This window comes from Scyliorhinus canicula, chromosome 20 (assembly GCF_902713615.1).
Source record: "Scyliorhinus canicula chromosome 20, sScyCan1.1, whole genome shotgun sequence".
NCBI classification, from domain to species: domain Eukaryota; kingdom Metazoa; phylum Chordata; class Chondrichthyes; order Carcharhiniformes; family Scyliorhinidae; genus Scyliorhinus; species Scyliorhinus canicula.
In genome coordinates, this window is record NC_052165.1 from 18,671,007 (window position 1) to 18,683,320 (window position 12,314).

A 12,314-nucleotide genomic window follows, 5' to 3' on the forward strand; every position below is an offset into this window, starting at 1 on the left:
AGTGAGGGTGGCGATGCAGTACCCCCGGATCACCACGGAGTGGGATCCAGAGACCAGGGAGATTCTTTGGTTAGCGGGGTGTACCGCGAGGGAGCTGGGCCTACCGTATCGGGGTAGATGAAGCTCTCAGTGCTCCCGGAGTCCAGAAGGCAGGAGATCTCGTGCCCGTCGACCTTCAGCTTTGTCAAAGCGGTCACGAGGTTGTGTGGTCGAGACTGGTCGATCGTGACCGAGGTGAGACATGGCTGGTTGTCGGCGGTTGCAGGTGATGAGTGGCCTGATCAGGTGCCCGATGGGCAGGGGTCCTGAGGCGCGTAAGGTGGTGGCGCCCACGGGCCGCACGTGTCCTGGGGCAGGCAAGATGGCGGTGCCCATTGATTCTGAGGCAAGCAAGATGGTGGTGCCCACGGGCCGCACATGTTGGGTGCCAGGACAATAGTGGCGATTGAGCGGGCCTGGCACACTGCAGCGAAATGTCCCTTCTTGCCACAGGTCTTGCAGAGCGCGCTCCGCGCCAGGCAGCGCTGCTGGGGGTGTTTTGTCTGTCCGCAGAAGTAGCATTTGGGTTGGTTGGCTGCCGCGCGGCATAGGCGTGTTGTTGGCTGGGAGCGGTCACTGATGGGGTGGCCGCTGGCGGGGTCCACGATGCACAGGGGTGGTGGGCTGTGCGGTCGGGGGCATAAGCCTGTACGTTGCGTGAGGCGACCGTAAGTGAGAGCGCTAGTTTCTCAGCCGCCGCGAGGTCATGCATGGCTCCTTCTAAGAGGTGCTGGCGGATGTAGTCAGACCCTATGCCCGTAACGAATGCGTCTCTCATCAGCAGGTTCGAATGTTCAGTGGCCGAATCGGCCTGGCAGTCACAGTCTCTCACCAGAGCGAACAAGGCACGTCAGAAATCTTCCACAGACTCACCGGGAAGTTGGTGCCGCGTGGACAGGAGGTGCCTGGCGTAGATCTTGTTGGTCCGCTAAGCATAATTCTCCTTCAGTAGTGCCATGGCTTCTGCGTAGGTCGACGCATCCTGGACGAAGGGAAAAATGTTGGAGCTCAGCTGCGTGTACAGAATCTGGAGCTTCTGTGCTTCTGGGATTGGGTCTGGCACAGACCCGATTTATGCTTCAAAGCAGACTAGCCAATGTTCAAAGTCTTTTTTGGCGTTGTCTGCTTGAGGATGCAGCTGCAGGCGATCCGGCTTGATGCGGAGGTCCATCTCTGAAAAATCTCTGTGTAATAAATTGAGGCGCTATCAGTTATCACTATCAAACGGAAGATGATGGGCAGCACGGTAGCACAAGTGGCTAGCACTGTGGCTTCACAGCGCCAGGGTCCCAGGTTCAATTCCCCGCTAGGTCACTGTCTGTGCGGAGTCTGCACGTTCTCCCCGTGTCGTCGTGGGTTTCCTCCAGGTGCTCCGGTTTCCTCCCACAGTCCAAAGACGTGAATTGGCCATGATAAATTGCCCTTAGTGACCAAAAAAAGCTTCAGAGGGGTTATTGGGTTATGGGAATAGGGTGGAAGTGAGGGCTTAAGTGGGCCGGTGCAGACTCGATGGGCCGAATGGCCTCCTTCTGTACTGTATGTTGTATATTCTATATTCAATTACGATGAGACGAGAGTAGAATGTAATCGAGGCTTTATTACACAGAGATGTGTGGCCTCCTACAGCAGCTGCCGAAATGGCTGCTGTTCGGAGAGCCCACACATTTATACTCCGCCTACTGGGCGGAGCCAACAGGCAGGGATCTACCCCCGTACCTGTAGTACAAGGGCCTTACCGTAAAACCCATATATACAATATAATACAGCAGTGGTGACTACCATGGCAGTATAAATTCCCGTGCTGACATTTGTAATGTGGTCAATTAGCGGAAGATGATTTGTCTGCTCTGCGTTCCTCGTTCCATTACTATTCTTAGTTTTGCACACAAATGGGTCTTAGTGGCAACATCCCAGTCAGTTCAAAGCAACCTCAGCTTAATTGATTCTCAAATCAAAACCTCAGCGCCCTTGTTTCTCCTGAAAGCACGCTGATACGAGTTTCCAACTTGCAGCCTTCAGCAGACATAATTCCATTTTGACAAATGGAATTGCGCTATTGCATTTAAATCTCAGGATGAAACTAAAGATAAAAGCCTCAGTATGCAGTTTGAATCTGAGCTTTGCTTCAAATCCTATAATTTAATGCATCACGAAAACCAGCAGCTTTTGCGTCTGCGATATTTACCATCTCCTTCTCTCCATAATCTCCCAGCTTCTTACACTAGAATGATGGCTGTCCCCCTGCAACACCTCCGTCCCCACCCCCACTTCTCCTCTCTGGCCTGTCAAGCTTCATACAAGTCAAGATTGAATCGTGTGACTTCTTGATCGAAAAACCCGTTATTTTCCGTAATTGTTTTAAAAATGTGATTCCTTCATCAAAGATTTACTAGGGCCACTTTAACTTCTTTGCAGGTTGGGGATTAGCACAGACATAGAAAGTTGCACTTTTCTGCTCCTATGAAATGGTGGGAATCTGAACTATTCCAATGCAAAAGAGGAAATCTCACCCTTACCCCAGATATCCCTCCAGTGTCAGCATCAGAAGTTCATAACATGCACAAATTGGCATAATTACTGGGATTACAGTCAAAAAAATGCTCTTCCTACAACAATGCCAGGGTGACGTGTAACTGAAACATATGTGAGAAATGAAAATGAAATGAAATGAAAATCGCTTATTGTCACGAGTAGGCTTCAATGAAGTTACTGTGAAAAGCCCCTAGTCGCCACATTCCGGCGCCTGTCCGGGGAGGCTGGTACGGGAATCGAACCTTGCTGCTGGCCTGCTTGGTCTGCTTTAAAAGCCAGCGATTTAGCCGAGTGAGCTAAACCAGCCCCATTGTTGCTTTGGGGATAATACTTATGGGATAATAAAAATATAACATTTTCAAATGCATCTTGTAAACTTTGCATTGTAAATTCTGAGCCTCCATGTACAATGGGAATTTCCCATGTAAACTTATCGAGTGTTTATTGAAACCTCCTGCCAGTAATTGCACTATGATACCTCATTGATACATGTTCCCAGGGCAGCACGGTGGTGCAGTGGTTAGCACTGCTTCTTCACAGCGCTGAGGGCCCGGGTTCAATCCCGGCCCCGGGTCACTGTACATGTGGAGTTTGCACATTCTCCCCCTGTTTGTGTAGGTCCCATCCCCACAACCCAAAAAGATGTGCAGGTAGGTCGACTGGCCGTGCCAAATTGCCACTTAATTTAAAAAAGAAATACATGTTCCCGTTCTTTAGACTTCATTGAAGAAAAGCTCCCATGCTCCATTCAATTTTGCTTCCCTGCTTTCCAAATTGCAGTAAGTTTTCCAACTAGCTGTAAGTAAAATCAAAAAGGAGTAATTTTAAAAACTAAGGACTACGAGTTTAATATGGCTGTTATCTGCTTTTCTCTAACCCAGCTTCATCTGAATACTGCACTTAATTACGACTCACTATGCGTAATCCTATAAGAGATGCAGCATTATTCATAATCAGTCTTTCACTTTAACATCATTGCTGCATTAAAAATATATTGAATTATATATCGATTGAAGCTTACGCTTTTATTTTGTTTTTATTTCAAGAACCTGAAAGGCCTCAACTGCGAGAAGTTTCAAATATTTTAGCAACAGCATTTACTTTATTCTGGAGAGCGCCTGTTGGATATGTGGATTATTATAAAGTGGATCTCATTCCTGACCAAGGCTCTGTTATTGTCACAGATCTGGGAGATGGCAACTTCAAGGTATGACCTTCACGCTGACCTTTATAATGGCCATGTCCTCAGAGTGATTGTCACATTGTAGAAAAAGACAAAAAGATTTGTTTTATTTTTCTGAATTTTCTAGATTCAGAGAAGGTTATATTAGATTTTTAAAAATGCAAATGTAACTCCTTTATTCAAAAACCGAGGGGGACAGAAATCGACAAACTCCAGCCAAGTTAACCTAATATCTATTACAGGGAAAATGTTGAAATCTCTTATTAATGATGTTATAGCAGGGCACTTTGAAAAAGGCAATCAGACAGAGTCAACATGGTTTTATGAAAAGGAAACTGTGTGCTGGAATCTCCGGACCCCCAGCTGGGTGTTTCTCGGCAGCGCGTCGTTCGATGGTGGTGGGGTTCTCTATTCCCACCACTTGTCAATGGAGTTTCCCATTGAAGAAACCCCACTCCGCCGGGGAATCCGCTATCGGATCGCCATTTTGAGCGGCCAGCCACTCACTCCACCCCTGCACCGCACAGCAACACCCCCCCCCCCACCCTCAGATTGGCTGATGCCCCCTTTTGCCCCAAGTACGTAGTGACCCAACTCCCCATCCCCCACCAGCGACTCCCTTAAATGGGAGACCCCCCCCATGGGCCCCCTTAACATGGAGACTCCCCAGCGGCCCCCTGAATAGGGAGACCCCCCCCCCCCCCCCCAGGCTCGCTATGAATAGGCACATCCCCCCGGGACCCTTTAATAGGTAGAGCCCCACACTGGGATCCCCTAAATTGGCAGACCCCCCCAGCAGGTACCCCATGAATGGGGTGTCCCCCAGGGATCCCCTTAATAGGGAGCCCCACTCAGGGACCCCCTGAATAGGGAGACTCAATCACAAAGTGCATTCCAATCACTCAAGCATGTGATTGCAGTGCACTTATGGCTCTTTGATGTGGTTGATGTTTGTAAAAATTGGGGCTTCAGCACTTAGAGTCACTCATCCATGAAGGAAGATGAATGAATCAAGGCTGCAGCTGCTTTGTGGAAGCTGTCAATCACAGATCTCTACTAGGAATTAATACGTTACTTGCCGCTAATGGATCTGGGGAGTTGGAACAGAGGTCACAGCTGTTCTACTCCCAGGAGTAGACACATGGAGCTTCCAGCTACGTGTTAGAGCTGTAATTTCTTTCACTGCCCCCGTCTGGACTGCTCTCTAGCTTTCAGCTGCCTTCTGGGGGGGGGGGGGAGGGGGACAGTTCTGTGGGTGGTCCATTTAGTTAGGGGGGGTCCCTGTTGGGGGGTGTTCCTTTACTGAGAGGGTCTCTCTGGGGGTCCCTTTAGTTAGACGATCTCCGTGGGGAGTTGGGGTGGGGGGTGGGGAGGGAGTTCCTTCTGTTGGGGCATTCCGGGGATGGGGGAAGGCCCTATTCATGGGTTCCTTGTGGGTTCTCCCTTTTAAGGAGTCACTGGGAGGGCGTCCATCCTCTTGGGGGTCCCTGGGGAAGGGGTTCTTATTAAAGGAGTCACTTGGGGGATTCTCCCGTTTTGAGGGGTCTCAGGGTAGGAGGGGTGTGGAGGGGGTCTTGTCGAGGTAGTTATTGTGGGAGGGGGAGAGGGTGACCCTTGGGTAGACTTTGGGAGCAACTACCTTAGGGAGTTACTCCCTTGGTCCGCGGCGAGGACCACCATGTCAGGCTCAGGTTTAGTGAGGCCTGAAGTAATCCCTGCCATGTAATTCCCGGCCCAGGAGATTCGGATGCCAGAGAGCCAGATATTAGGGCATCGAGCCCGCTAAATGGATGAAAATGGGTCATTAAATCCTATTTGCATTTATTTATATCCTCCCGCTGACGAGGGGGTGAAAGGTTCTTGAGGGTAGGCAGGAATGGGGGGTTGAAGTAAGAATCAGGTCACTTATGATCTTATTGATTGGCGGAGCAGCCTCTAAGTGCTAAGAGGTCTACTCGTGCTCTGAAGTTGCATGTTTGCCTCGGGAGTTTGACTGTTCACCCATTGGTGGAGTTAGAACTGCTTCAGTAGCGATGAAAATAAGGCCTTATTTTCATCTTTCGATTTTGTTGCTTCTGATGAAACTGGGAAGATGTTTCCAGAGATTTACCTGACATACAATCATCTCCTAGAGATTCATGAATAGTGTACAGCAGGCAGTGTGGTGATATTCTGCACAATAACCTTAGTTACGCACCTGCCTGGCAGGCTACTTAAATATTTAATTATGTGACTCGTATTACTATCCGATCGGCAGAGTACAGCTGAATTAGTCTGGCTGGGGTGATAAGTAACTGCAGTAATGATGGTATTTTGCATTTTATCTTTCACTGCATTCATATTTGGAGCTACGCGGATAGAGGTATTCTGGTTTTCTATTTCTAAACTAAACTATTTCATATTCTGTAAGTTTGATTATGGTTATTTCACCCTAGTTAGTTAAACGTCTATTGGAAACTGAGAGCTATTGTATATAGAAAGTAGTTTCAAAGTAAATGAAAATTGACCTAATAAACTTTGATTCAGCAGGCAAAGAATGTATCCAAAATACGCTTAGAAAGTATTTTTTGCTCAACAGAAATTTCATATCAAATAGTAACCTGTATTTTGTCTATGTGCTGTACTAGGCTGATGTTTCTGATGCTACCCCAGGTATACAGTACACCGTCACGGTCTCCTCAGTTTCTTCATCGTTTAGCAAGTCTGTCAGCAGATCATTTACAACAAATGAAACGAGTAAGTAGACTTGGTATGTTTATTAACCTGTGCCCAATGCAACAAATACAAACCTCCTGAAATCTTCAGTAAAGGTTTTCTCCCACAGCCCAAAGATGTGGAGGTTAGGTGGATTGGCCACGCTAAATTGACACTTGGTGTCCAAAACGTTACGTGGGGTTATTGGGTTATGGGCATAGGGTGAGAGCGGGTGCCTAGATAGGATGCTCCTTCAAAGAGTCGGTACAGACATGATGGGCTAAAAGGCCTCCTTCTGCACTGTCGGGATTCTATGACATTCGAGAACTGCAATTGCCTAACTTGTCAGAATGTAATGCAGAACCTCTATCCAGATACACAGGACAGCTTCTGCCATTACCAAAAAGTATGAGGGCTTCAAATCAATTTTAAAATATTTTGGACAAGAATTAAGAAATTACATCCTTGTGAACTTTGTAAACATTCATAAATATTAAATGATTATAAATTCCAGACAAAAACAGGTTTTAATAGCAACAGTCACCAATTTGCTCTGTTTATGAAAGTTATCACATTTATACCAAATTATATCAAAGCTAACTACTCTCTTCTATTCCTTGATTTGGATATTTCAATATCGTTACAAAAGAATAGATAGTTTATTCAAACCACTCGGAATAACATTTTGGAAAACAGCTTTTGATTGGATATTTCAGTAGGCTACCCCAAAAATGAAATAAATAATTGACAGTACTTGATTTAAAAAAAAAGAATATAAAATGTTAATGAAAATTGCTGAAGCATTTTTTTTTATCATAAGAAGAAAACTTTAGTTGACAACATAAGACATAGACATAAGGCGGACAAAATTAAATGTTGAAACGTGTTTAGTTTCATTGTTTGCCTGGTTTATCAACTATATTGTGTCCATAAATGTTTCCATTCCTGTTTCTACATTCATCACAGTTAGTAATTTAGCACGACTAGCACTATCAGCATTAGATTAATGGAAAACCATATTTCCTTTTCAAGACAACTTTATCTCTGGTGGTGGTGTGTTACAGTTCACTCAGGGAGTCCGGTTGCAACATACTTTTAAATGCATGTTGCAGTCTGGAGCTACGGATGGTGATGGTAGAGGCTCCAACATTCTTTCCGTCACATGGCTGACCAGAACCTCTCCTGTTCTTATCGCCTGTCATTGATGTGCGTCAGAAGGATTTACAGGTTGATAGTCAGCCTGTTTGGCCATGTCAAGTCCTTTGATGGGACTCAAACTCAGAACCTCTGGCCAGGGTACTACTCTCTTCTAGTCCTTGATTTGGATATTTCAATAACGTTACAAAAGAGTAGATAGTTTATTCAAACCACTCGGAATGACTTCATGACCTCATGACCTTTGCCGATATTTCTCTGCCATTCCTGCTGACAATGATACTGCCCCCCCCCCCCACCCCGGTCCCTCCTCCTCAGATTCCCGGTTGATGGAGAGTGCAGTGGCGAGATCCTGCTGGCTAATGGTTGGCCGTCTCCACCGCCACAAAACAGGCCGGGCTGGGGATAGAAAATCCCACCCTTTATTATTGGAAAGGAATAAATAATAAAATCTAGTTTTGATTTCCTTTATGAGAAAGGATACTGTAGATTTTGATTTTGGGAAGTGAGTTGGTCCACTGCCCATTCTGCCAGTCATTTTGAGAGACCAGCTTCACTGAAATCTGGAAGCAGAGTGGTTTATTTCAGGGCAGCAAGATGGAAACCCTCTTCGTCACCCGTGGCACTACACTGTGCAATCTTCGCCCAGTTCCCACCTAAAATGATAGGCAGAGTCCTATTGGCATCAGAAGGTCCCATTTTCCATATTGAAGCAGATGTGGCTTGAATTAGGAGGTTGGCACCTTGAAGAAGGGACCCTGCCCTATGGCTGGCATTTTGGAGATTGTGGGGCTGCCATTGCTATTTTGAGACCATTACCACCAACATCAACGCCAAACCCTAAAAACTGACTCGGATGAGTGCGGTCCAAAGTGATTCTAAAATTCTAGCATTTGAATGATCTTATATAATATTTGTGGGTGGTGCAAAAAACGTAAGATGGAATTTTATGGCCTCGTACCTTGTGGGGTGGAGCCATAAAATGCGACGAACCGATCAAAGGTCCATTGACTTCGGAGGGATGACAAAATCCCGCCAGCAGGTGAGGCTGTAACAATCTGCCCCCTGTGACCTTTTTTGACAATCTCACATCCCATTTAGGTATTTTGTTGCAATAATCACAGGATTCATTAACTGTCTGTCCTATTTTAAGAATATGTCGCAATTTGAGTTTTGTGCCTTCTGTTAAAATGTTGGGTGGAATTCTCTGCTCCCCACGTTATGTGGGAGAATCGCGGCTCTCCCACCCCCCGCTCGGAAGAATTGCGGCTCGCCGCTTTTCACGGTGACCGGCGATTCTCCGGCCCGGATGGGCCAAGCGGCCTGCCGTTCGCGGCCGGTTCACGACGGCGGCAACCACACCTGGTCGCTGCCGTCGTGAACATGGGCGGCAAATGCTCGTTTGAAGCTTGTGGGGGGCGGAGAGGGGAGTGAGCACCACGGCCGTGCTCGGGAGGGGACTGGCTCGCGATCGATGCCCACCGATCGTCGGGCCGGCGTCTCAAAGCGATGCACTCTTTCCCCTCCGCCGCCCCTCAAGATCAAGCCGCCACGTCTTGCGGGGCAGTGGAGAGGAAGACAGCAACCGCGCATGCGTGGGTTTGAGCCGTCAGCCGTCGTGACGTCAGCCGCGCATGCGCGGGTTGGAGCCGTCCAACCTGCGCATGCGCGGCTGACGTCACTTAGGCGCCGCCGTCGCGTCAATCTCGGCGCGGCGGCTTGACGCAAGCGTCAAGGCCCGGCGGCCGAGAGTTATGGAGTGCCGCTCCTAGCCCCCCGGGTGGGGGTGAATAAGGTGAGAGGAGCGGCCTCCGAGGCCGTTGTGAAACTTGGCGGAGTTCACGACGGCCTCCCCAATTTTTTGCGGGAGCGTTGAATTCCGCCCATTGTATTCTGTTGGACACTGTTTCACAGCTTTAGGTGTCATCTTGTATTTTGCCAATTCCCTTCCCGTTATAGGTGAGTCTAGACTGTAAATCTTGGCAGCTTTTTCAATGATCATTCCTCTGGATTGTTCTCCTTTGTTCAGACATTTACCTTAAAATAAAATGGATTGCTGGAAAATAATTTTCCTCTAAACATCCTTAAAGTTAGATGTCAAGAAACCTCTGTGTGGTCTGAACCTTCTGGCCGTTCCCTCTGGCTCAATCTTCTGATCGCACCCCTGATCTTCCCTCTGGCTCACTCGTCTGATCGACGATGAACCCCTGCTGCGGGGTGCATACAATGGGAAACCCCGTTGACAGTGTCGGGCCCAGAAGATCCCACTACCGGTCAATGGCGGGCTGCCTCTGCCGCCACGAAACACACAGCGGGGCCGCTTGTAAAATCCCGCCCTAGATGTGCCCCTTGCTCCGCATGCATTGTAGAGAACCTGTCTCTGATAGCACCAGAAAAAATAGCCTTGAACATAGGAATTAGGAGCCGAAGGAGGAAATTCAGCCTTTTGAGCCTGCTCCGCCATTCAATCAGATGGCTGATCTTTTCCAGGTCTCAAATCCATCTCCCTGCCTGTTCCCCCATTTCCCTGTAACCTGTTTTAAAATCAGAAATATATCCATCTCAAGCATTTTGACCCAGTAGCGATGGAGACATGCAGAAGCCATGTCCTAGGAGGACTTGAACACTTCCACCATTCCTGCCAAGCATCTTCGGAGTCATTGGTCATTTGGTTCTAATACTTTGCAGGTATTCTTCTTTTCATGACAGGGCCCCTGAATTCATCATTTGAATGATAAATGGTTATGGTCTGACACCTCCTAAACCTCTTCTTAATAGCATTAAGCTCTATCTAAATAGCTCGTCCTCTGACTTCTTTGTTAATTATGAATCACCCACTCAGTTCTTCTTATAGATTATCTGTATCATTGCAAGCTAATCTATCTGGATCATAGGTTGAAGGCTTTGCATTGGTCCTATCTCAGTTTGGATCAGGTTGATTGCTTCTGGCTTCTGTGGACATAAGTGACATGTAGGACCAGACTTTTACTCAGTTGGACAGTTTCAGAAGTCCTTTAAAAATGACAGGTGGAGGTTAATTCCGTGATTCCTGCCCTCATTCATATTTCTGGCAATTTCCGTCTGCGCTGGATAAAGGTGGACTAGTCAGCCAACAAGCAGGTCTCTAATCCTTGCAGTTTTTCTCAGGTCATTCCCCTTCTGTAAGAATACATAGTTCCCTGCAACTCACAGGTATCATGAGCCAGGGGGGGATTCCAGTGCCAAGTTAGGAACCAAAAGAAACATCACCTGTTCCTGTAATTCTTTCATTGACAGCCTTTGAAATACAAAAAAAAAACAATTTCAGGGTTAACAGTTTTATGCTGTATTGTAAGTCAGGTGGGTTTTACTGCATTGATTGATTATAGGACTCCGTCCTGTAAAGGTATGTTGATCTGTATTGTATGGCTGTTGAGATGTATTAAGAGTATTTTTCCCATTTGGAAAAGTGTAATTGTAACAAAACCTGAAGAAATCAATGCTTGGGAATTCAATGTGTCATGACCTGAAGTGATTTAAATGTTCACAGCCCATTAAAATGGATATGAAATTGCTGTGCAGCTTTCCCTTAGAAGAAAGGTAAAAATCTGATTGTCAAAGAAGGTTACTGGCGGCAGTTTTTACAACTGCTCCTGGAATATATTTATTGACAGGCCATTTGTTGGAGCTTAGAAAAAACATAGCCTTCTGTTTTTGCGATTTCAGTAGGCTTCATTGTTTGTACATTGTAGTGGTTTGCTATGACAGCTGAACCCATTATGAATGCTTGCCTGAGTTGCAGAATAAGCATAACCACTTATTTCAACATAGCTTTTGTAGACCATTTGATTGGCAATTTTAAGAGGTTAATAAAGGATTATCTTTGATCAGCAAGTTCAAAAGTGTTTTACAACAGACTGACCACTTGAGAGGATTTAACTTACTTGAATGTGTTTTTTTGAATGTGTCTTTTTCAGTATCAAATGTGTTTGAAAGACAGCTCTATGAGATTAAAGAGAGGGAAAATGTTGGAAAATCTCAGCAGATCTGGCAGCATCTGTAGGGAGAGAAAAGAGCAAACGTTTCAAGTCCAATGACTCTTTGTCAAAGCTAACAGACAGAGAAAGTGGGAAATATTTAAACTGTGGCGTGTTAGCTTTGACAAAAAATCATCGGACAAAATGTAAGCTCTTTTCTCTCCCTACAGATGCTGCCAGACTTGCTGTGATTTTCCAGCATTTTCTCTTTCGTTTCCGATTCCAGCATCCGCAGTAATTTGCTTTTATAGCTCTATGAGATTGTTCTAAATTTATTTTTTAAATGTCCATTTCAAAAATCTTCACATGGTGGATACTGTGCGAGTGGCTATGAGGAATACATGGTGATATGAGAGCTCATGGACAGATGTGTGTATATGAAAGGGAATAGAAGGGGCACGAGAGGATATGAGGATGCAAGGAGAGGGAATTGGAGTATGAGGAGCATGGAGGGGACATGGGTGTGAGTGGATATAGGAGTATGAGGGAGCAGTAGGTGCATGAGGGACCATGGAGTATGAGGGGGCATAATAATAATAATCTCTATTATTGTCACAAGTAGGCTTACATTAACACTGCAATGACGTTACCGTGAAAATCCCCCAGTTGCCACACTACGGCGCCTGTTTGGGTACACTGAGGGAGAATTCAGAATGTCCAAATTACCTAACAGCACATCTTTCAGGACTTATGGG

General features: G+C 46.3%; 1 protein-coding gene across 1 annotated transcript in view; it reads left to right on the forward strand.

Annotated features, from left to right (window-relative positions):
* The window catches only part of ptprq (protein tyrosine phosphatase receptor type Q), a 247,980-nt gene that overhangs the window by 84,134 nt on the left and 151,532 nt on the right, over positions 1-12,314 (forward strand). The window contains exons 18-19 of the mRNA XM_038781370.1: positions 3,618-3,778; positions 6,382-6,490. Of these exons, the coding sequence (XP_038637298.1) occupies positions 3,618-3,778; positions 6,382-6,490 (270 nt within the window). The remainder of the gene's footprint in view (positions 1-3,617; positions 3,779-6,381; positions 6,491-12,314) is intronic.